This window comes from Anomalospiza imberbis, chromosome 11 (assembly GCF_031753505.1).
Source record: "Anomalospiza imberbis isolate Cuckoo-Finch-1a 21T00152 chromosome 11, ASM3175350v1, whole genome shotgun sequence".
In the NCBI taxonomy this organism is placed as follows: Eukaryota; Metazoa; Chordata; class Aves; order Passeriformes; family Viduidae; genus Anomalospiza; species Anomalospiza imberbis.
The window spans coordinates 18611658-18637894 of NC_089691.1; the positions used below are offsets into that span (position 1 = coordinate 18611658).

The 26237-nt window shown below is 39.8% G+C and overlaps 1 protein-coding gene and 1 long non-coding RNA gene across 3 annotated transcripts in view; one reads left to right on the top strand and one right to left on the bottom strand.

Annotated features, from left to right (window-relative positions):
* The window catches only part of MDFIC2 (MyoD family inhibitor domain containing 2), a 44010-nt gene extending 18499 nt beyond the window's left edge, over positions 1-25511 (bottom strand). The window contains exons 1-2 of one of the 2 annotated variants that reach the window (XM_068202252.1): positions 25215-25511; positions 24462-24549 (exon numbers count right to left, since the gene is read on the bottom strand). In XM_068202252.1, coding sequence (XP_068058353.1) covers positions 24462-24549; positions 25215-25463 — 337 coding nt within the window. In that variant the 5' untranslated portion in view covers positions 25464-25511. The other variant, XM_068202253.1, reaches the window with a different exon arrangement.
* LOC137480852 (uncharacterized) overlaps positions 1-26237 on the top strand; it is a 110527-nt gene that overhangs the window by 1334 nt on the left and 82956 nt on the right. The gene's annotated exons all lie outside the window — the stretch shown is intronic.

A 26237-nucleotide genomic window follows, 5' to 3' on the forward strand; every position in this document is an offset into this window, starting at 1 on the left:
CCTACACCAAAATGAAAGTCTTAATTATGTAAAACCTTCATTAAAATGATCACAACTGAGAGGACCACTGGTAATGAACTGTATGCTTTGTCACATCTCTGCTGCTACCAATGGTACAGATAACGATGCTGGACTGTTGAAGGTTGTGGAAAAAGTTATTAAATATAACCCTAGTCTAGTTTTCTGAACCATGGGTTTAGGATATTTTGAAAGTTCAAGTTCAGCTCACCCATCCTTATTTCTCTGTTGCAGCATAGCAATGCCTCCTATCTTTTTAGGTATTCTAGGCTTTTGCATTGCCTTTTACCTCTATGACATCTGAGAATCTCAAAATCTTTAACTGGCAAAGTTGAAAGCCTGGTGATGTCTGTAGCACTGTGCCTTTCTCCTCTGTTTGGAGGGGAAGATGTAGTTCTCATCTAAATGACTGAATGCTTGGGTGGCACTGGGATCCCCATGCGTGTGGGATTTTGTGTCACACAGAGGTGACTAAGGTAATGTTTTGCAGTTTGTTTGGTAAATCTTGATCTGAATACAAATTGTGTCTCAAATTGTGCTTCTAATAGTGTAGCGAGCGCGGGTCTCCAGGACGGTTTGGATGGATAAGAGATCTCTGAAGTCAGGTCTTAGAAAATGTGGTTTATTAAAAGGGATGAAAGGCCCTGCTTGGAGTTGCCAGGCGCAACTCGTGGCAGGCCCAGGGAGAGAGGAAGGAGAGAGAGGGAGCAAGGGTTCCAGGTGAGGGTCCCAGGGGAAGGTCCAAGAGAGCGTCCGGTCCCTCAGGCACACCTTATCAGGGGGCTTCAAGGTGGGCTGGAGCAGGACTTGGGCCAGTGGGGTCACAGATATCTGATACTTCAGGGGAGGGTCACAGGTGTGGGATGAACCATACATTGGGGGGTGAGACAGAGCATTCCATTTGACCTTTGGACCTATCTGCAGGTAAAGGGCGTTGTTTAATCAGAAGGGGGGATTGCTTTCAGCCTGGCTATACTATTGTTTTCTAGTTATTCAGTGGTCAAGGTTTGTTATTTCAAATCTAGTTCTCATCTCAATGTCTGTATTTTCCAAATCTTTTGCCAGGCAATCATATTTATAAGGTTTTCCTATTTCATCTTCCCCAACATAATAGTGCTAACCAGTAGCTTGCTTTGCTATAAAATGAGGACAATGTTGGCTGGAAATATCCTTCAGATAACAGGCAGGGTGCTGTATTCCCAGACTCAATTCCAGCATAGCTGGCCTTCCAGCTGGACAGCAGTGAAGCTTCTTGTGGCTTGGGGATGAGTGTGCTGGTAGGCAAAGACTTGTGAGACTGACACGTTGCCACAAGCGAGACATGGAGTCCCTGGGGAGCTGTGTGTCTGAGAAGGGATTAATTTGCTTATGCCACCGTGCAGACCACACTGCCCTCTGCTCCCACCCTGTTTGATTCACAGCCTGGGTTGCTCTGTCTGGCACACTGCTGGGTTCAGCCTTTGGGTGTGGACTGGGGGAATTACTTATTCCCATCTGGATTGAGGTCCAGAAAATGTACTTAGAAATCTGTAGATATAATTTCTCTCTCTTATTCTCCAAGAATGTGTAAGACAAGCTTTATGTTGTCTTTGAGCTTGCTAAAAAGGGAACAGAAATTCATTCCTTTTTCCATGTGTTTATTTTGAGTCATGACTCTTCTGGGAAGGGTGATTTGTTTGTCTTTCCATGACAAATGACAATGGTTTAAGTTGCATCTCTGCCAACCTCTTTCTAAGTGGTTTCAAGTAGTTTACTTACAGGGATTATTTCATCTGCCACAGAACATGAGGCAGCTCTGAGGTAGTGTCTAACTTGCACTGAACAAGACCATGGAAAGTTAGCTTAAGGCAGGAAATTTAAGGTTCAGTAGACAGTAGGATCACAGGAGCATGAAGTGATGGTTTATAAGTGCTTTGCACTTGGAGGAAAAAGAAATTATACAGCTTTTCTTCTCCTGATGGCACCAGCAGGACCAGGAAAGTCTTGTGACATTGGATGTGCTGACTGCTTAAATTCTGACTGTCCCTCAATAAGAGCTGGTGCTATTTAACCCCCTGTAAAGTGGGAACACACAGTACCTAAGCATGTATGATTTGGTGCTAAGTAATTGCTGTAGGCTAATATAGGCTTCATAAATGTCATTGTCAATGTCTTGTGGTTCCCTCGCTGAGCTTCTGAAAGAGTCTGAAATTTCTATGCAGCAAACTTCTCCAGCTCTCACATCTTATGGTCATTCGTTATCTACAGCAGGAGGGTCGGACTTCGGAGACTGCAGCTTCTTTCCAGCCTGCAGGTTTCCTCCCCCTTCAAGTCTGTTTTTTGCTCTTGCCAGTACCCTGCCTTCTGTTTAAAAGCATTACTAATACCAAATAAAGCTAAAGACGCTTGCTATAACAACTAAGTTGTTTCCTTTTTAATCAGAGCACATGCTTATGCCAGGTTTGGCATGAAGAATCTGTGGAAGTGTTTGGTTCAGGGCACAGTAAGCTGATCATTTGTTAGAAGTAGTGCATTACATATCATTTTGCTTTTAGTGGTACAATTTGCTGGGAGGTTGGTACAAGCATTGGTAATATAATTTTTGCTTGGTTGGAGGTGGTTAAAACATAAAGACTAGGAAATAATTCTATTGCCATGTGTGTTGAATTGTGGTTTGGTCACAGCAGTTGTCTGCAGCTAAGTGGCCATCAAAACCTTTCTTGGGGTGGCAATAAATTATAAAAAAATCTTCTGAAAATATCAGTTTTCAAAGAGTAAAAGATGCAGCAATTATTGTGACACAGGTTTGCAGTCTGTTTCTGATTATCTTTTTGGCTGGAGAGTTGGGCTTTCTAATTGTAAGGTTAAAGAATCCTTTTTATCTATCTCTTGCCTCCTAATCCTATGCTAGACAGTATTGATTTCTGTGCCTTTTGTCTTCTGGGGAAGGAGACAATCTCTGGCTCATACGAACATCTTGTTAGAGTCTGCTGAGGATTAGGGGGTGTGACAGTTTTCTTGCTGAGCCTTTTTATTGGGGATTTTAATGCCTGCTTTTCTGGGAGGTCTTTGAAATGTCTTTTATGTAGCAATCATTTCACTCTTTCTTTGTTGTCTCAAATGTTGAGGCTGTATTCTTCTCATCTGTTCCTGTTTATATTCCATACTAGCTGGTCATAACAGTTTAGCTTGAAACTATCATCACACTGTGTGCTTCTGAATCACAGGAGTGTTGCTAAAAGCTCTAGGACGACTGCAAATTTGAGGGTTTTTTAGGGCATCTGAAGATTTAGCATGGTAGTTTAGTATGAAATACTGATAAAGAGGTTCCAGATGAAAAACAGTCTGGGAATTGGATTTTTCAAGCATCCTCAGCCAGGTATAGGCCCTTAAAAATGCTCCTGCTCTAATGAGAGAGGTCCCCCTTAGGCTGATGTTCATCATTCCAGCTCTACCTGATAGGTAGGATTGTTGTTTAGTCTTGCCTAAACTCCTACAGAAATCAATGGAAGACAAATCCATCCTGCTGCAAGTCATCTCACCTTGACTGAAGAGATTAAGCCAGGAAAAAATGGCTTTTTTGGAAGTCTGGTTTTGTCCCTACTCTCATCCCTTCCCCCTGCAGTTGGCTACAGATAATTATTCAGACCAGAACCCAAAATTCTCTGAAGTCAGATGATTGACTAATCCTGGCCAAAGAAATGAGAGAAACTTAGCTTTTCATAAGGTTCTTCATCTCAGTTTCAGGAAGTAATGGGTTCAGTCAATGTACGTCAATACAGGTAAAGCAGTAGATTATGTTTCCTAAAATTTTTATTAAATCAATGCTTCTATATCTTGAGTTGCTATCTTAAAACATATGGACTTCTCATATCTTTTAAAATGAGATGGTATTTAAGTTCAGGTACCAGCTGGGCAGATCCCAGATTTAAGGTTGGGCAAGGAGCCAGGGTTATGTAACCTTGCTGATAATGAAATATGAGAGACAGGTTTCTGAGACATTCATAAGGGAAAACTGGTTGCATCACCTTCCCCTTAGATAAGATTGCAGTAAAAATTTTGGTATTGTGACTTAATTACCAAAACTGAGTGTCTGATGTGCACAAGATGCTGTCTCCAAATATTAATCTAGCTCAACTCTTCTTTATTTCACTAAACTGTGTATCATACCTTTGTGGAGGAAGAAGCTTCCTGCATACATGCTTACTTTTTGCTGCAATAAATGCTTTCCTGAAAGATGGTTACCTTTTTTTTCTCTCCCTACCAAAAATTTGTCCTATAGAACAAGCACTTCTACCTCCCTTTGTGTACTGCCTCTCTAGCCTAATTTTTAGTGTCAAAAGCCACGTTTAATACAGTTCAATTTCACACATAACCACAAACCCCATTCTTCCAGATATGACCTCAGTTTGTTTTATATCACACATCTTTTTGTTAAGGTGTTTTATACATAGCATAATATGCAATGATACGGCACTGATGTTTATCAAAATTGTTTTACACTGTACTTATTTCTATTCCTGTCTTTTGGATCAAGTACAATACAGCTACAGATTAATACCACCTTTTAAAGAAGGCTTAATGTGTTTATTTTCTTACCACATTCACTTCATCCACTAACTTGTTATATGGATTATATTTAATGGGAATCTTGTGGGTCTATCAAAGGGCATTTATTTTCTATTGAAATAACAATTAAGATAACACTCAACTAATACAGTAATCAAATAAACCTGACAAATAACAAAAACTTTTTTAAAGCTGCAGAGGCATGCTAACAAATCTATTTGATCAATATATGGGATGTGAAAAAAGAGGAGACAAGATTGACTGATGAATAAAATGGAACTGACACAAATAGGCTGACAGCCAGTCGCAAGTCTCTTTAGGGCAAATGCAATTAACTTAGAATAATAGACTCAAATTTGATGGTTAGAAATGCATTTTTATTAACAATCACAGCCTGAATCATTATGCACTCTTATGAATAAAATTGTAGTTGTACTGAAAGTCTGTGTATACATGTACGTACAAAAAAGCCTTGTTGAAGGAGAGCTTTATTTTTGTGACAGAATGGTTGTGTGGGATTTAAAATATAAAGCATACACAAGTATAAATCTAAATATTCAAACCAGTGATATAAAAATTACATATTTAGTGTGCTAGTATTAATGATAAAGGCAATAAGCATCGGTCCCAGGACTGCTTGTTCTTTTGGGATGTGAAATTGCAATCAGGGATTTACAGATTTCATTCTGAGGAAGAGAAGTCATTACTAGAAACATAAGCTCATTCTCTTTACTTTAATAGCTATTTTAAATCATTCATTTAGAAAATACATTAACTATTTGTTGTATAGGCAGTACGTTTCTATTGGTATTTCACTTTCATGCTTTTTTATAATCCTTTTTAGCAAATTATTTTATTAAAAGAAGATTAGAATTAGCAAAAGGATCCTACCAATTTTTGAAAATGCTACTCTTGAAGAAGAATATTTCCCATTATTAACAGGTATGCAGCATTAAAACTTTAAAGGAAGGGAAGAGATTCAATTGCTAATGTGTCCTTTTTCTTTTGACCTTCATTGCAGTGGCTGATTGCTATTTGTAAATTGCTTTCAAAATTATTAATCTCATTTAATTTCTGAATAAATACATACTCTTTTTTTTTTTTTTACCCACCCAAAAATCCTCAGGCTTTAGATATAAATAGAACTGCCCAAAGGTTATTTTGTGGTGCAGACATCTCTTATTTGTGGGAAAAGAGAAAAAATCACAACTTAATGCAGACAAACACTACAAGGTACTAGTAAAATATAGCATGAATATGAAACCACAATACTTGCAATCTTGGTGCTTAAATATCTTCAGAAAAAAGGTGGAATAGTAGTAATTAAAACTGCACTGGGAGTTATTTAAATCCAGTGTTCTCCAGGTTCATGTTTGTGGTAGACTTCTGACTGGGCAGGGACAGGAGAGCAGCAAAACAGAATGCCCTGGTTGCCTACAGCATGAAAAACCTCACTCTGGTTCTCAGCCAGTTCCTGGGGCTGCTGAGATGAATCCAAGCAACATCCACGCTTGGTTTTCTCCACCTTGAAGGTGATTTTAAGCCTTCCCAATTCTCCAAAGTGTGAAGTGCACAGACGTACTGGGGAGGCAGAACACCTCCTGTCTGGCAGGGGAGAGGCTCGTGGAGACCACTGAGAACAGGGATGGTGTCTGGCTGGGGAAGAGATTTTTCTGGTAAACACCTGGTGTCTGGGGAATTTGCCGTTTTGGTTTTCTGTCTCTAATTAGCCTTAAAGTCATTACTGTGAGGAAAAAACTTCTTGGGAACTCCAACAGTTGCTGGAGATGTTCCAGCCATTTCTTTCTCTCATAATCAATTCTAGATAGTCACAGCAGCTCACCACAACACTTTGTGAGCTGGCTTCTTGAGTAGCTGGCATTGCTTGTTCTTAGATATAAGATGGATGGATCACATGTTGTTCTAGCACCACCAAACCTGGTGTGTGCCTAAAATGGCAAAAATCCAGCTGGTTCTGGCATAGTTATTTTACTTTTTACCCAGAAATCATGACAAAATATTCCAAGACTTGGCTTGCTGAAGATGTCTCTCAGATCTGCATTTAGTGTAAAAATGAGTCTGGGTAGTTCAACTTGTGTTATCTATTTAATGTCTCCTTTGTAGACATGATGCTGGAGACTGATGGGGAAAAAAGCTACCTTTTTGAATGTGTTGCTAGAAAAAGAATGTTTTTTTGACCACAGTTACTTCACATTTTAAATGAGAAAAAGGTCTTACTAGACTTTGCTAAGTTACTTTAGGTAAACAGACTAAAGAGGAAAGACCAGGTGATCTGATTTAGATAGGGCAGGTTCTTTAGAGTCAGTGCACAGCTGCTATGTGGAACTGGGGCAGTGGGCTCAGTGCTACCAACTTGTTGGTTTTAGGCTACTGAAATACTGACTAACTTCACAGAGTGTTTCCTGATGTATGGTGATGTAAAAGAACAGAGGCTCAGGCCCTGCATGATGATAGACTAATTCTCCACTGATGCAATCATCCAACCAGAACAGGAATGACTCATTCCATCCATAAATATCTTGAAGCCTTTGTGTGATCATTTAAACTCGTTCACACCAACCTCATCTCATTTGCTTGAATGGCCTTTCTCCTGAGTTAGGATGATACATGTAAGAGAAAATCCAGGCCCTTAAAAATAAAATCATAATTAGTTTCTCTTAATAGCTGCTCTATTTAAAAAAGTCAGATCTTCAAAAAGTATATTAGCAAAAGACAATGTATCTAAGTATATTGGAGTTTTTTTCCTAACTCAGCAGCCATAGGTTTGTTGCTGTTGTTTCATACTTGCAATAGATTTGTATTGGCATTTGTGTTCCCCATTTTTTATATTGCCTTCTCAGAAAATATTTTGTTTAAACAAGAATAGAACTACCAAAACATAGCTACCAGGACTTGAAAACACTTATCCTGAAAAAGATATTTCTCCCCAGCACCTGCCACTTTTGCTCCACTGTATCTTAAACCTGCTCTAGTTCTGAACTCTGATTTCACTGTTTCATGCTCCCAAAATATTAAAAGATTACATTCCCCATCGGTTTACACTTTCCTCAGTTTTTACCTTCTACAAATGAGGCTTGGCCAAAATGTTCTTGATGAAATAAAAATACTTTTGCTTTGCTTTCTGTTCACCTCATCCTCGAGCAGGTGCCAGGCAATCTGCGGCAGCTCTTCTGCTACCTGAGAAATATTCAGATATAGAAACACCAGGCCAGCCTCTGTTGTCACAGCATGGAAAGCCAAAAATAGATGACATGAGAACATATTTCTTCCAATGAAAATTTTTGCAGCTACGTGAGTTCTTCAGATAAGCAGGTTTTAGTGTTGGAAGAGAATAGTGTTGGAATGAAGAATCTAGAATGTACATTTATAATATAAAAATAGTCTGTATAATATAGGCTTAATTAAATAGGGATGGGCATATTTGAATTTTCCTCCTTCCTGTGGTGAAGAATTGTGGCAACAGCTGGTCTTCCGTGTCAGGTATATGTTTCCTCCTATTAATATGGTTGGAAAGCCACAAAATAAGTAAGTTTCTTTGAAAAGCCATATTTGTAACATATTTAGTTTGCCCTTCCCTGGTTGGCAGTGTGATTCAGGACTGTCCTGAAGGATGGGTTGCACAGACATCATCTTGTGTTAGGGCCACTGGCATGGGGGAATGATGGAATATTTTAAAGCTGAGGAATGATGCCAAAAAGAATTACAGGTCATGCAGGTGCAAAAGATCTCAGTTCAGCTAGGTCCAGTCTTTATGACATGAAAATTTCTGTGGGCTAAACACTTAGGTGTTTTCCCTCTTATTTCTCCTTAAACATCATTAAATGACAGTGCCTGAAACACTTCCTAGGGCAGAGCATTGCCTAATCATCCTTGCTTGGAAAATATTTCCCTAACATTCAAGCTGTGTTTCATTCTTCTCCCCAAATGAGCACAAGGGCAGGTGTCCCACTGTGAAAGTGGAAAGTTATATAATGGGTAAGTAATTCCAAGTGGAGTAAAGAAGTCAGCACTGCAGATTCTTCAAAACTTGATATTTCTGGAATAATTTGTTTCCTCCTGGTCTTGGTGGTGCTGCTTACTTATGCTTTTCTTCACAATAAAGGGTCACATTTTGTTCTCTCATGTGGTTTTCTTTTAAATCAAATTACCCTTAAAGACACCCAAGGCAATTGCCATTTCACTTAGGATCTAAGTATGTTTGATGGATATCTTATTTATAATAGGCAGTGTCAGTGGTGCTAGGACAAGGGGTTGATTCTGCTTTGGCTTTTATGACAGTGCTAATAAAGTTCTCTGGTTCCCAGATAACATGTAACAGCCCCGTTACAGCAGTGCAAAATTATGGTTAAGATTCAGCTGGTGGTTATTGTCCTGTAAATGTTCAGCATATTTCAGTGGTGCATTAGCACAAAGGTGCTGGAGTGATGGTGATTTCTGCCATGGCCAGAAATCCGTCACACTAAATGCTCAGTGCAGATACAGGTGAAACGCTTCTGTCCCTGAAAACTTGAGGTCTACATAGACAACTGAACTATGGTGATTTTACAGATGGTAAGCTGCAATGTGGACACTGATTTATTTTTTCTGAAGAACACAAAAGCAGCTCAGGTAAAGTCAGGTACAAAACTGTGTTCATTTAAGTGCTAAATGGATTATGAAAAGCCTATTTTTTCTCCAGTTTTAAATAGCGTCAGCTATAGCCTTTATCCTCTCTATTGCTTAAAAATCCCTGCTTCATTTTCTGCTGTCATCAGGGAAAGAACTATGTTGATTTCACCTTCTAGGTGGCTTTCCAGCTGTGTATGGTGTATATTTTTAATTCCTTTAGGTTCAGTTTGAATTGTTCATAGAACACTTATGTAATTTCAGTGAAGGTTCTAATATTCTACCAAGAGAAGGTGAATTTGTGAGGGTTGTCATTATGCTTCTTTTCAAACAACCTCTCCCAAAATTTTAAGAAAGGAAAACCACAAAATTGCACTAAAATGGCAAAAACCACCTATATAAAATGTTGCTTTCTTGTGAAAATAAGCAAAAAACCTGTAACTACCTTGGAACTCAGAGTAGTCTATGGAGCTCTGTGATTTTTGGGAACAGGCTAGCCCAAAACAATTATCCTCTCTGCCTGGAGCTCACAGAACCCCTGCCAGTAATTTTTCTTTCAGAGGGATTTATTCTTTGCTGCATTAGTGAACGCAGTCAAACCCCAACACCTCAGCAGAGAGCACTGTCTCTAAATCTAGGTGCTGCTCCCTGAAAGCCAAAGGGAATTTTGCCATCCACTTTGGTGAAAGTAGGAACAAGCCCTTTATTTGCAACTTAAAGCAAGTAGGTTAGAATTATGAAGAATGATTATTTAAAATAGCAATGATGTAATATCAGTGTCAATTCCATTATTTTAACAGATGTAAATTTGCTCTGCTCTTGAACTCTGGTGAATTTTAATGGCAATATTAAAGAGATACTATTAAGACTACTTAAAAGAACTATTTGTAAAAAGTGTCTCCAGTTAGGGGGGGAAAAAGTTTAAATTGCTTTTTTATTCAGTCTGCACAATTATTTATTGAAGGGTTTTGTATATTACAAATTAATATGCATTAGAAGCTGAAAAGATCACACAATAATTCCAGTAGTCATTGAATATGGGAGAGCTTGCACTGTTTAGACAAAGCAAATAGAGTCTTTATCCAGCTGGAGTTTAGGCAGCCTTCACCATAGTGAAAATAAGGATTTTATAATATACATTATGGGTAATGTAGATGAAGAAAGCAGTTAAGATCAGCTGCTTAAATAACTGTAGTGTAAATTTACATACATTCCAAGGCAAGAGCCATGCCAACAGCTCCAGTGCTGTACCTGGCTAATGGTGACTGCTGCCTCTTCCCTGGCAGTCCAAGGGAATCAGGATTTGGAGGTACTTACAGGACTCAGACCTAATTTTTAACAAAACCTTCATTCCAGTGGAACACTGATGGGAGAAGGAGGTCAGAGTGACCAGTCCTGGAGCCAGACCTCTTAAAATTTATGTACAAAGCTGTGAGCATCTGCCTCAAAAATGTTTATTTTCTGGAGTGAAAGTTTAGTTTTAAAACCAATTCTAGGGCTTCAGTTCGAGCTGATAAAATGAAATGCATTATTTTGAACAGGTTGATACTGCACAAACAAGGTTATCACAGGCCAGAAAAGTAGATTTTGCCACCTTTCTTTGTGTTTTTTGTTTTTTCTTTTAAGTGATAAAACAACAGAAGATGAGACTGAGAATCAGGGGAAGCCAGATTCTAACAATTCAGTACTGGCATTTTTATTAAGGGCTCATTTCTCTCATTAAAGTCAATGTCAGTCCTTTGTGATTTTTACCTCATCTACAGCTATTAATTTTGAGTGCTAAAATTATTTCTGTTTATTTCTTGGCTATATGCAGAGTTCATTAAGAGATGCTGGGCACTGGAAACTGCAGTCAAGGGTCTCAGCTACCCATAAGGCTGGATATTTAGAATATCTAAGTATTACATATACCTAAAGCAATCACATTTCTAAGTAATTGCTTCACCTCCACTCCTATTAATCACCTTCATGAAGCAAATAGGCTGCTTTAGTGGTTAAGTGCTGAAAAGGATTTGAGAACCTCAAGTGAAAAGTAAAAATTTGTCAGTTTTTTTACCTCACAAGGGAAAACAAGGTGCCTGAGCAAAGCTGGACTTTGTGAATCATTTGACCTCACAACTGTTTCTTCTGAGTAAAGTCTGGGAATGCATTCTTGGAAGAATTCAGTTTTGATCATAGAGGAAATGTCTCTTTCCATTAGTTTTTATTTCCTTTTCTTGCTGCACACAAACTTGAACATTACAGAGGGCAAATCCATCAAACTTTCTCTAATTTTCCTTTGGGAGGTGCATCAGGCTTCATCTTCAAGTGACAGTCTTTCAGGTGTGGAAAAAAATGTCTTTAATTCTATAAAGCCACTTATCTGAGAACTCTAGGCTGACCTACTGGGGCAGGAGAGAAGGTGGAGGGTGTATTTGACTGCAGCATCTGGTGTAAACTCACATACAGACAGATTTTGGCATCACTGCATATAAACACAATCTCCAAGGGTGGAAAGAGCTTTTTTCTGTCAATGGAGGCACACCATGACTAACTTTTTTTTCCAGTTTTCTCTGCATGTAACAAGGTTTTCTGTATTATGCAACAAACCATATTGATCAGCTGCTCAAAGTGCATCTCCTTGGCCACCAGGTCCCCCTGGCTGTGACACAGCTGGCCCAGAGCAGAGGGGTCAGTGCAGCCTGTTTGCAGCACAGTTGACCCAAGCAGCTCTAGCTCAGCACAAAGTTTTAAAGCACAGACAAATGCAGCCCAACAGGCAAGGCTTGGAGGAGTTTCTCAAACCCTGTGCTGCCAGTTTGCTTGTAACTTATTGGTATGGTCTACACAGTGCTCTTGGGATTAATAAATATATAATCCCATATCCCATTACCACGCAGTGTTTGAAACATTCCCCATTAACAAAACACAGCACAAGCAGGTAAAAATATCAATGCATCTCATTAGTGGGGGGAGAATGGAAAATATGTATTATATTAATGCCAAGTTTTGGGCTCCCGGGAGAAGTTTAGGGGATTGGGGTGGGGAATGTATTTCTCCAGGTGGTCTCAAGTGGAAGGATAGAGTTTCTTGACTACAACAACAATTAGAAACAGTGCAACACTGTAGCCAAGATGTGGCCTCTAATCAAAACCAAGGCATTCTTCATCTTCTATCAGAAGCAGATTCAGCAACAGGTCTAAGCACAAGCCTAACTTCAGGCATATGAGTAATTCTGGTGACTCTGCTCTTGAAATCTTGGTCTAAAGAATTGTATCTGATGTTTTCATTTTGTCACCATGTGCATGGGTTTTTTTGGGTTGCACAGCAACCTGCAGTGTCCTGTACTCTGATTTTCCTCGGCAGTAATAGAGAACTTGAGTGTGACAGGAATGAAGGTGGGGCTAAAGTATGGGGGGATTGGAGCCTTGGGAAAAATAATACAGGAAAACTGTGTGTGATGAATCCATGCACTGCAGACCCACGGCCTGAAAACCAAACAGACCAAACTGCTCAAATCTTTGAGCGGCAAAATCTTTTTCTCCCATTTTCTAGGAATGCTGGGGACTGAAATCAGCACTGCAAAATACTGGGAGAGGAACACTGACATTATTAATTTCAGTGAGCACCTTCTGCTCTCTAGGTCTTCATGGCTGACCCTCTGTTAAAACACCTAAGCCTGGGCATAGGAGAGCAGGTGTTGAATTTGTGTTTTGAGTCTGGAAGGGACCTTGGTAGTTGCTGCACTCTGCCTGAGAGATGAGGTTCAGATGGACCAAAATCCTTTTATCATTGTAAGGTTGAGCCCAAGGCAGGGGGGTGAGAACAAGATGATCTTTTTAAGGTCGCTTCCATCCCAAAATATTCTGTGGCTCTGTGTGGATCAACAGCTCTTACCTGCTTTTTTTTTTACTTTTTATGTTGAAACAATGAAACCCATAATGCAATGGGTGGGTTTTTTTGGGAAGCAGCTCTACTTGGTGTAGATTTAAAGGATATAATACACCTCCTCTTGGATAAATGCAAGCAGGTAGTAAATCCTATCAGGTTTCCTACCATGGTTTAGGATACCTTAGGCAAAACCTGGAGTACCAGTTTTACCTGGGATCTTTCTAACTCACTCTTAATGTAGTGTTTCTGGAAAGTTCTTCATGGGGGAAAAAAGAAAAACAGCCAAAGAAATCAGAAGCTTGGAATGGGAGGTCTGTTGGTTTTCTGCTCTCATAAATTGCCTGCAAAACACACGTGGCTGTTGAAGGGCTGTGTTGGGGGGCTAATTCCCCTGGCAGAGCAGCACCACATGTTCCTGCTTGTCCATGTACTCTGTGCAGCTGGGCAGTGGATCACATAACACTGCCAAGGCCAGCTGGCCATCGCTGGGGGCCCCCAGAGCCGTATAGAGTGGGCAAATAAACCTCCCAGAGGCACAGCACTACCTGTGGGAGCAGGAATGCTTGAGCCAGCTGCCCAAGCCTTGCAATCAAGGCCACTTGACAGGTGGGCATGGCTGGCGCAGGGATCTTGGTTTGTCCCAGGCTCATGGTCTCATGCCCGGAGCCTGGATGTCTGCCAGAGTGGTTAAGAGGTCACTGAGGGTGGTTTGGGGGCCAAGGGGAGGCTGAGGAAGTGCTGTGCCCTGCAGACCTAAGGGCAGGCTCTTCATAAGGTGCTCAGAGTAACTGGGGCTCTCAAATGCTCTTGCTGACATTGCACTGAAAAATCATTCTGTGAGCAGAAGGGGCACGTGGTGTGTGCACAGCTAAGATTCTACTGTTATTTGAGTAACACTGGTTATTAGTTTAATTAGTTTATGCATTAACTGGTTTTCATTAATTGAGAAAAGTCTGGGCCATATAATCAGTCTCTTGTACAATCCATGCCCAGCTTTTCCAATACCTGCACTCTTACGTGGTGTTGTGCTCACCCTCCCCACATGTGATGTCCCATCCCACGTGGTGTCCTGAAGCTCCTGCCATGTTTCCACCTTGTCCATCCTCCTCCCTGTCCCTAGGTAGCCCAGGCAATGCCTGCCCAAGGGGATCCAATTAGAAATGAGGGCATTATAGAGCCAACCAGCAAGGATATCTGGCTGTCAGAGGTGTGACCTTGAGAGACCACCCCTGTAAGGTTCAGCAGCAGGAGAATATGAGGAAGAAACTTTTGGCAGGCAGGATGAGAGTCAAGGGAAGATTAGCTTAGATGTGGCCCAAAAGACATTGCCTAGACATGTACACCATTTGTTTTCCCAGAGCTGATGGAGATGCATGTTTGTAGTCCAACCATCCATTGCTTGTTGTTCTGACAAGTTCTTAATTTATGAAAATGTACAGAGATAAAAAAACTCCAATTTGGGAAAATTATGGCATTGTACATATAAATCTGTTTTATTCTGTGTGAAATTTAACTGTAATGATCTTAATGATTTATGTAAAGTGAAATATTGGGTTTTCCTTTTTCTTTCTCTTTTAGCCCTGGTCTCACACAGGCATATTAATGATTATTTGTCAAAGTCACACTGTTTGCTTACAAGGTACGAAGCCTTTTTAGACACTATAATGACAGCTTTTGATTCACTTGATAATATTTAGAATAAGCCATAAAAGCCAATCTCTGAACGAACAGACCGCTTTTATTGGCTTTTAGTGCTATTACTGCTATCATAAGTGGTAAATTGGCCTAATGCAAGTAATACTGCTGTGTCATACTGTAAAAACCACTGCTGAGTTTTTATATTTTATTTATTTTTCATGAAAAAATTTCAAGGCATGGGAACTGTACTATCCTTCTACAAGTATTGGTGATTCCCTCCAAGCCAGAGCTGGGGAAGCTTCCACTGCTGTTTGGAGCTTCTTTGCTCAGTGGTTACCATTTCTGATGGAACAGGGCTGATGATAAAGCTGGGGACCAAGAGTGTGAAGTGAATATCTTCCTAAAGCTCATGGGCTATTTATTTATTTAAGTCATAAATAAACTAGGAAAAGAAAAAAGATGGCTTAGCTGGAAGCTGAATTGGCTATAGTTCAAATACTTTATGCTAAATTTTATATGCCTTCTTTTATAATAGCAATAGTATTTTTTTAATAGTAAGCACTTAAAATACCTGCTGACAATAAATTTGGTCACCACGTCATCTAGGCAGAATGATTACCAGGTGCCATAATTGCTTTTTCCTATGATTCTCTTGGCTTTCTTCCCCTAATCTCATAATCTCTTGTATTGTTTTACTCTTGGAATATAAGCATGGTCTTCAGAGCTTCAAAATTAGCCTACAACTTCTTTTTCTTTTAATAAGGAAATCTGTTTTTTTTTTTAGTATTTATAGATGAGGGAAACTGTTGAGAAAGTGAAACTGAAGAGGCTTGAATTGACTTTTGAGTTTTCATTCTTTTATCTTCCCTCTTCTTTCTCTTTGCTCATGAACCTTCATAGCAGATATTTTTCAGTGGTTCTTGTTTGAGGGGGAAAAGTGTAGCGGGTTTTAAATTTAGTTAAAACTTGAATATTCTGAAGGCAAATAAAACTTCATCATGGTTATTAAAAAACTAGTCTAGTGACAGAGAAGTCTGAGCAATAATCAACAACTTAACTTGGATGCATGCTTGAAATAATTATTCATATTCAATATGCTGTAGGAACAGGAAGGATCATATTCCAATTTAAATTCTGGCATCTAAGCATTTGTGGATTCATGAAAGCATTTTGGCACAAGTTTTAGTTGCCATGGGCATGTAACTAAACACAATTTTTGGTACTAAAAGGGTTTAACTTCTATTTAAGACAACTGTATTTGCAAAGATCACAAAGCAGAAAGTTCTCTAAATCTGATGTCTGAGTTTTCTTCAGTTGGAATATACTGATTTGACCTGTATCTTACTCTGAAGAACTCAAGTGGTCTTATTTACCCAAAATCTACACTTCCTTTAAATTGCAGGTGCAGTGACATAAGCAAAGAGTGTTCCTAGTTGCATTTCTGCTGCAGTAGCATCTCCTTTCATTTGAAGCTTCTTTGTAGACATATTTCAGCAAGAAGAACATAATCTGTCAGCAATCAGTTCTCTCATGTCTCAACAATATCATGGCAATGTTTGTTTTTCTGTAGAGCACAGCAGTGAGTGGTGCATCTACGTCTCTATATCTGGAGCCCATTGATGTATTCAGGGAGAAGTTTTTCTTCCTGGGCATATTTCTGTGCTCTGTGTATTCATTTATATGTGAGAGAAGACAACATTATCATGTTTAACTGCTGCAATCATAAGCACATTAAGTAGACAGATAATAAACAATCCATCTGAATTTATGATTAAGTTAATTGTGTCTGTGTTTTTCTAATGTGTTTATTCAGATTAAAGACTGAAATTAGAATGAGACTATATAATCAAGAGACCCTAAGAGACTGTTTGACTCCTATAAAATAAAAATTAATTTAGTTTAGGGGGATAACAAAGATCTCTGCAACACTGAAATATCACTTAGGGGGTTAAGAGGCCTTGTGCAATTCTCTTCAAAGAGAAGAATTTCAGGAGTAGTAGGAGTTATTAAGGAACTCAGCTGACACTGAGGGCTTCAGCACCTCATTTTTGCACGTGCCCTTCTGTCCAGCAGGCAGCAGACTCCCAGGTTCAGCTTTCTGTACAGTGCATGCAGAGGGTCAGGTGACTGGGACTCAATAGGTGAGGAAACAAGGAATTAAAGTTGGATGGGGTGTTGAATCTCAAAGATTTTCCACTTTTTACTGATAGCTGAATACTCTCCCTGACAGGAGTTAGGGGCTATCCCTTCACTCGGGTGTCCTTCCCTCTACCTCTCTGGAGCAGTGAGCTTTAAGTGGTCAGCCCTGACAGAGACACTTGGGAATCTTCAAACCATGATATTGCACAGAGTGTCTGATATCTGGGGATGAGGGTCTTCTTCTGGAAGGAGTGAATCTGAGTACTCTCCTATGCTCATGTGCCCTGAGCCCAGATCTGAAGTCCCAGATCTAATCACCAAGCTGTTCTGAGAAGGGGTTTGTGTCCAGGATTTTATTACTAGTCATTTAGAACAGCCACTTTTAATGTCTCTTTCCATTTGGACTTAGTTCTAAATACTCATTTAAAAATAGATGGAAAATAATTCTGTTGAATCTCAGCTAACAAGAATATTTAAAATAATTTAACTTCTGATCTTTTTTCCTGTATTAGCTTTCAAAAGCAATAGACCACCAGCCTGCCCAGTATTTAGCCCATCCACACAGCACTTTGTCTTGAGTACTTGGAAGCAGTTGTATTTTAGAGAATGGTTAGAAATCTTCAGTCAGATGAGGGGAGGTCTATTTTTTTTCATTGCCTAATTATATTTAATCTGAATATTTCATTGAACTGCTCCAATAATAAGGATTTTTCTACACCTCTGTATGACTGTGACTGTCAGTTTGGCTCCACATAGCAGTGTGTAATTTCCCAGGCCTATAGAACACCTCGTGAAAACTGGCTGTAAATAATCCATGATTATTCTGCCTTCTAAATCAAAGCAAATCAGGCCTGCATAGTTTTTGTTCTGATGGGCTTATACTGCCTCAGATCTAGCAGACCAGTTTGGCATTTGACCCCTCCCTCTATGAACTCAGGTGGTAAAAGGAGCCATGGCTTTGTTCCTCCTGCTGCAGTGATGCCCTGAGATGATTAGTGGTATCTATTCTTAAGCATATTGGGACAAATCAGGTTTTTTGCAAGCCAGTGCAGCTCTGTTGCTTTAATAGAATTATTCATCTCTTTAACACTGACCCTTAGGCTGAGATTTTCCATGCACCAGTTTGCCATCTTAAGTAGGAAGTGCTATGGAGGCCCTTGGACATGTGGGTTCTGCTTTAATGTTTATGTTGCTGAGATACTCAACAACTGAAGAGCATCTGTAGTGTTATTTCATGCTTTGTTCTACTGACACAATGATGGGCAAAATTCTGAATATTTTGCCCAAGTACAGCAAAGAATAGAGTTGGTCTGGAAAACTTCCAGTAGTGAATGAAACAATACATTCAGGTCTTCCCCAGCACTGGCAGTTGAATGAAATAAACTTTTCCTTTGTAGAACAAATTTACTTCAGGCAATCAAACCTAAATAAACATTTATGTATATTCGTACAATAGATATCCAGGATATACACACATAGGAGCATGACTTTAAACCTTTAAAACTTTAACACTATCATCCAGAGAAATACCCTTGTCTTTACTGTACATCCAAAGTCTTACATCTTCAGGGATCTTCCAGCTCAAAGGTCAAGGACCCCTCAGTTTATAACACTGTAATTAGGAGTGGTGAGCTGGGACCATTGCAGATTTCATATACTCCCTCTCCATTGGAAGAGTCTTTAAATCTGCTATTTTACAGCTTAAAGGAAGGGTTGTCTTCATTAATTCATTTGGTCATAGTCCTGAAGCTGACAAGGCATCTTCCAGGAATTTGAGCCCCCTGGGATCCTTGTCATCAGTTTTTAAATGCGCTCTTTTTTTGCGTGTGTGGTGTTCTTATCTGGAACCCGTCTGCTTGGATTAGAACATTCATCTGAGAAGCATTTGGCATTTTCTGTTACATGAAACTGAGAAGTCTTTCTTTGCTATCATTCTTCTATAAAGCTTTTCAATGCAATGACTTAATTCAGGCTGAAAGAAGAGAGTGAAAAAAGCTTCTGGACCCAAGTCAGCAAAATTCAGGAAACAAGTGTCCAATGTTGTACGTAAAATTGCATTCACTGACTTGTGAAATTTTAGGAAGAAATTCTAAAAATGTCATTTAACTCTATAAATGAAGGGATGCAAGTCAGATCAAAACACTCCGCTGAGAATAGTCTCAGCAAAAGTAAAAGCCTTGTACTTTTACTCCAGTCCTTCCAAACCAGGGATAAAATTGGAAGGTTGCAAAAACTGGGGAATTGCCAGAGTGTCTCCAGGACCATTCTCTTTCTGCAATACCAGTCTCATGGCATTGTGTCCTTCCCACTTTGTTAATGCTTGTAAAATTCTCTTCAAGCCCCTGGGTAAATGGGAGAGAAGTGTTCTTGGAAAAAGGCACTTTGGAGTGCTGTCATATAGAAGTGTTTCCTCTTATCCCAGTACCAGGCTGTGGGAAGTTTTGGTGAAGTCAGGAATAGTCTGCTCCCATGTTGGGATGTACCATGAAGAAATGTGGCCCAGTCTCACCCAATGGGACTAATACTAGAATAAGGTATTATTTGAATAATGCCACTACAGCCAGGTCTCTGATATAAGTAAATCTCTCTTTTCATATGAAATGTAGTCCTTTTAAGGGGTGAAATATAATCCTGAACAGAGGCTCTATTTACCACTTAAGCCCTATTTTATGGTTTAAGTGCTGACCTTGCACTGACCCTCAGTACTGGGCTGAATTTCACCCTACAGCAAAAATCTGCTGGCTGGAGCAGTGGATTAAAGAAATTGGGGCTAGACTTTTTACTATTTGCAAGACAATGAAAACAGGCTTATTTTAGACAAAAATGTTTCTGATTTATGAGAATTTTAGTGCAAAAAGGGGCTATTTTGGAGAAAGTCTTGAGATTAGACTTTCAGTTATATTTTTGGCAAGAGAGCAAGGAAGCCATTTCATTAACTTTTCACTGGAAGTTATATATGGAGGACATTTGTGTACACAGCTGGGCAGCATAAAACAGGAGGGCTTTGTGTGAAAATATCCTGAAATGAAATTTCATTTCTGTGAGACTTGGATCTGCGTTCCTGGGCTGCCGTGGCCAGTTTGGGATGAAACCATGGGAGGGCAGTGTGAGGCCCTCAAACATTTTTTTTCCCTTGCGTTTGCAACGGATGCAGAAATAGTGAACAGACCACTGTGGTCCCTGTGCAAAATCAGTGTCACCTTTTATAGCTTTATGTCCGTCAGATAAGCTCCTGCCTGCTCCCACGTTTCCATATGGCTGTAATCACCGAGTGATACCAAGAGATTTGTTTGTAAGGAACTCCAAAAGCCACATGCTGGGGCTGGTGTGAATTTAGCTCTGCTTTGACCTCCCTCCTTTCCCACCAGATGGCTGCTAATCTGGCACTAAATCACTGCCGTGGTGGAAGGAGCCACTGGCCCATGTGGCTGCGTCAGGCAAGGTGGGACCATCCCAGAGTCAGTTCCTGGGAGTCCTGCTCATCCTTGAGTACTGCCTTTCTAAAGGCGTGTCTTGTGTGGCTCCCAGATTTTACAGGACCCTCTAATAACCATGTTGGGTTAAGGGCCCAGAGATTCTTCTTGTTTGAGGTGTGATGATCTGCTTGTTGCTCGTCGGATCACAGAATCCTAGGATGGTTTGGATTGGAAGGGGCCTCTAAGATCATCCAGTTTCTTCCCTGTTGTGGGCAGGGACACATTTCACTATCCCAGGTTGCTCCAAGCTTCGTCCAACCTGGCCTTGGACATTTCCAGGGAAGGGGCAGCCACAGCTTCTCTGGGCACCCTGTGCCAGGGCCTCGCCACCCTCACGGGGAGCAATTTCTTCCTAACATCTAATTTAAATATCTCCTTTTTATTTTATTTTTTCAATTTTAAAACACCTCCCACTTTTCCTGTCACTCTCTCTCCATGGAATCTTGGGAGTGCATGAAGCAGGTGGGGATGCAAGGCCTTGCAGAGGACATTTCTCAAATATTACCTTCAAGTTATATTGGCTGCTCTGTATTTATACATGTCATATAATGACACTGTCATTTATGCTATTTTGTGCATGTCAGGGCAAAATGTGCACGAGTGTGGATAGCACATGCACTGAGGATTCCTGGTCCAGTTTTCCATGGCAGATAACTTTTGAAGTACTTCTTTGCTAATGACCCCATGTTTCACTCTGCCCTGATGTTTTGTAGGCACTGGCATGGGGATCTCTGTGTCTCCATCCAAAACCAACTCCCATCTCCAGCAACTCTCCTTTTCTTCCCATGGGAGGAAGAAAGCACCAATAACTGTTTCCCCTCCTACCCAAAACAGAAGTCACTGTCTGGTTTTGCTGCTGTATCCCAGGCTTTCCTTGGGTCGGTTCACATCAGTGTTAAGGTCAGACAAGCAGAGCTGCCTTTTCTCCAAGCTCATTCATACGGATTCTGATTGATTTGCATATGATGGTCTGATGCATACCCACCAGATGCAGGATTTCTCATCTGTTGTGTGATCTTTAGAAATAAATAGTCCTGAAGAATATTCTGTACTATCAGAAAGAATTTCTGGTGTATATATTCCTTACCCTGAGACATCTTGGAATAGGACGGTAAACATCTCACCATCCTTGTTCTCACTTTCAGCTCTGGGATTCTTTCATGTTATCCACATCTAGACTTCAGTGCTAAATGCCTCAAGAGATAGAGATGTTGTGGGACTTTTTAAAGTCTAAGCTAACCTAGAAAACACATTTAACACTCTTCTCCTCTGATTACATTTTGATTAGTATTTCATTATGGCTCTACATTTTGCACGTCCTGTAGAGGAACCCTCACCAAAAAAAGGCTTGTAGTACAAGGAAATAAAGAAAAGGAGAAGATAAATTTGTCATTGTCCTTTAAAAATAATACAGACCAAGGCCATGATTATGTACATGTGTCTGTCCCAGACTGTGCTGACTTGTGCAACATTTTTGTCCCTGTGCCATCTTTAACTGCCATCAGTTTCCTGGTGCACCCGTGGCAGGGGTGTGAGGGCACATCAGTGAGTAAAAATGGCTTATTTAGAGGCAGAGCCATGAGCTGAGCTGTTTATACTCTTCCTGCTGATAAGATACAATTCTAGATGCCCAGACTTCTGTTTTTCTGTAATACTTTTGACAAGGCTGGTTTGGTTTCTGTTTTGCTTTGGGAAAGTTCTCCCTCAGAATGAGGCTTTGATTTCTGCTCTTAGAGGGTTCACAACAGAAGTAAATTATCTTCTTCCAAGAAAAGTAGAAGATAAATAATTGGCAGCCAGATCAAAATCCCCCTGCCCTGATTAAAGAGTTTCTAATGCTGAAGGACAACAAAAATTTATAGATACCTTATTTTGCTGTTGACCCACTGTACAACCAGTCCATGAGCTTTTACTTTGCAAAACATTAGGAAAAACTGAAGTCTAGGAAAGACACTAAAACCACAGCCTAGTTGTTTATTTCTGATACTATGTGGTTCATGATTGTTTCTTTTAGAAGGAACAAATAATCAATACAAAACCATGAATAAAAATAACTTTTTCTTTAACACTGGATGCTAAAAGAACATATAGTCTTCTTACTGTGCCTGATGGAAACAGTACAAGTCTGTTCTCCACAATTCTTTGTTTATTGGAATGCCTGAAATCTATACATGAGGTATTTTTAAAACATTTAAACATAGAAGTTAAGCTTCTGCTCCAGACAATTTGTTTCACCATATTCTAAAATCCCAGTGCATACCACAGAAGTGCTTAAAGCAAAGAAACAACAACAAATTTTTTTAAAAACAAACTTCAATTTAAGAGAAAATAATTTCCATATTCTTATTTCAAGGAAAATTTGCTTTCCTCATGAGACACATTCAGTTACTGACTCAGCTGCTGTAGAAGATCGTCAAGGCCCAATTCTGCTTGGTGGCACTTTGGAAAGGAGAAGTGCCAATAGTCAACATTTGGCTCTTTCTGAGAGACTGTAGCTCCTCCAAGCACAGAACAATCAAAACATTGCTAATGATCCTGAAACTCTGCATGAGGTCTCTCCTTAGGAACTGGAAGAATAAAACCTTGTGAAATAGCCTAGCTAAGTGACATGAGCTCAGGTAGCGTGCAGCTGTGAGAGATGTACCTGGCTCCTGGAGGAGGTCTGGACCAGAGGATAAATTACAATGTGGGACTCTGAGACCCCTGCCATCAGTCTTACCCTGTTCAGAGACATGATAAAATCCTTTGGACTTTAATATCCCTTTGTAGAGTCACAGATCTCTTATGTTTTACTCTCTAGTGATGGAATAAATACTCAATTCAGTTACATGTTTGCTGTTTGCTCACTCAGCTATATCCCTCTCTGGGACACACAAACTAGAAAGTTTGCTGAGCTGCTGTTGAAGTTAACTGACCCCTTGCAAGCAGAGGACTTTGGGTGTCCAGTCAAGCCAAGTCTGCAGGTTGGTCAGTGAGCCCTGCTCCAGGGGGAGCTTTTCATTCTGTGCAAATGCTGCGAAAACATGGAAGGCCACAAGGCAGGGACATTAATTCAAGCCTGCTTTGCTGCAAACTCCTTTGCACCTAAAAGATCTAATGTACAGCTAATGACATGAGCTTAAAATAGTGATGCAAATCTTACAGATGACGTAGCAGTGGCTATAAATGTGCCTTTTGCCCAATACTCCCATAGCTGGCATTTTCAAAATATGAGGTCACTTGTTGAGTCTTCCCAAAATAATTTTTTTTTTTTTTAGGATTAGAATACAACTGTTCTCATTAAAAACATAATTTGCACCCAGTCATGGACATTTAATTTCTGTCTTGTGCATCTTGGAACTTCTATTTCATTCAAATCCTACTTGTCTGTAATAAATGTAAAAAGGGATTCTGCTGTGACCAACAAATTTGCATAAAGATGTAATAAGCTATGTTCTAACTTAACAAATAAAAAAATTTCAGCAAGAAATATATCCTAAGAAGATTCCTTCTTTATGGGTACAAACAATAAGGAAATCTTTCAATTTTTTTTTTTTTTTAATAGCTTAAAAATAGAATTTAGTATTTGAAATACTGGTATTTATTGCAAATTAGCTACTTAATGCCATTTCTTTTTCAGCCTTTTAAACCTGAGAGGTCCCCATACTTGTCTTTTATGACTTGTCTGAGTTAGAAGGTCTATGTTTCTGTACATCCAAAGCGCTGACAACTGATATTGCTTTATTTTAAGATAAGACACTGCCAAATCTGAAGATTCAGCCTTGATCTTTACTCATGTTTGAGAAAATAATTATTAATAATAACTAATAATATTAATACAATTCAGTATCAGTTTTAGTTACTAAGAACTTTTCATCAGAAGTAAGATGATCATCCATACTTATAGGTCAGGTCAAATAAAACTTTCCTAGGAATGCAAGGACATTAGAAAAATGAGCTTTAAGGTTACTCTAAAATTTGATAATTTAGGCCTTTCTGTACCAAAAGAAATTGTATGTGCATATTGCGCAGAAGTCAAGCTATGGAATTGTTATGGTAGAAATTTCAGGCCACATGCAAGCCTATAGGCTATTTTCTGCTTTTTTTTTTAAGAAAAAGAGAAATGTCTGAACACAAACCTGTAACTAATAATTCAAAGTAACTTACCTTTTTTCAGCCAAGAAATATTTTGCTTTTCATGTTCGAAACTTTCAGCTGCTTTGATTTTTACCTTGTCTGTCTTGTCCTCTGACATCTGTGGGAGAGAAAAGAATTTGAGGATGTCAAGTTCTCTTAAAGAAAGTTTGACAGAGAAAGATGTTCTCTGTTTAGGTTCCTGCCATAATAAATTGTGCATACTTACACAGACACTTTTTTCCCCTGCAGATTATTGATACTACATAATATCTGAGCCGTTGAATTTATGTTCTGTCCCTAAATGCTTTATCAATATTACATGGTTGCTGTTTGCAGAGGGATGCTTTTGTAATGTAACTATAAATTACATTATGAAATAAATTATAAGCTCAAAGCATGGTGGTAAGGGATAAACATTTAACACATAGAATAGGTACGGTCAGGCTGAGGAGGAGGCATCCAGGCTGCCTGTTTATTGTGGCTCAAAGTTGCTGTAAAGCCTCCTGTCAGAGAGCTATGATTACACAAATACTAATAAATATTTATAAAGGCAACTTGAACAAAGTGTACCCCCCACCAAAAAAAAAATCTTTACTGCCGCTTGCACCAATTTATTTACTGTAACGCCAAGAATCCCGAATAAGTGCCGGTACCTGAGGGCATTACGTGCACAGCCCCTGCGCTGTGGTTTGTGCTAGGAATTAGATTAGGCAGCCTGGGCTTCTCCTAACTGCCTTCTATTGCCACTGAATGCAGTTATCTCAAGCATTTCTCTGTTTTTACCTGTATCTCCCACCCGGGCACAGAGCAGCAGGGTTCAGGCGCCGAGGAGAGGAGCTTTTGGCCGAATCCCTCGCTGGGTGTTGGTGTCCAGCATTCCCACACACGGCAAACCGAAAGGATGAGCAGTGCACTCTCTGCCTGCCTGCTGTGTGGTGCCAGATTTGTCTTGCTGCCAGCATCAGCCAACTTACTGCTGAGGGTTTGGGGTTTTTTCTTCCCCCCCAGCCCCCCCGGCTTTGTTGTTTGCATGCACTTCTAGAGCTGGGGAGGGAAGGAGGGGTAATGAGTATCCCAGCACTAGTGGAGTGATCAAAAAAAAAAAAAAAAAATCAGAAGCTTTTCAAATAGAAAAAAATTGGTTTGGAAATGTTATTACTGCAGTTGATAACCCAGTGAATCTGTGAGAGGAGGAAGAAAATAGGAAGGGAACCAGGAAATTAATAGCAACAAATCAGATAAATGTGTCATGGTTTTGGCTAAATATAAGTTAAGATACCGAAGGATATAGAAATTAGACACGAAATATCTATTTACAGCTGTCACTTTGGCAAAGGAATGGTCTCAGCCCGTGGGGAGCTGAGTGTTGTGACCCTCCCCAGCTCAGCCCTTCCCTCCAGTGCCACGGGGCTGGGTGGTCCTTACTGGGGACAGCACAAGGCTGAGTGGGCTTGGCAGCAGCATAAGGGGGCAAGGAACCACCTGGATGGGCTATGGCACACCTTGAAGGCACTACAAAGTTCCGTTTGTTAGTTGGTTTTAAAAATCCTTTTGCCACAGTTACCAGCAATATTGCTCTACTGGTAGTAGGAGTAGGGTGAAGCCAAAAGAGAACAAGATTTTAGGGTACTCAGGCATTTTGTCTTTTCATGTAGGACAAAAAAAAAAGTCACTCTGCTTCCCAGAACTGAATTATTGAAAGAGTTGGTTGTGGAGTACGTGCAGAATTACTCATTTATCATACTTTTTAAGTGATATTTACAAAATTTCAAGCAACATTTGTCACCAGATACTATAATCCAGGAT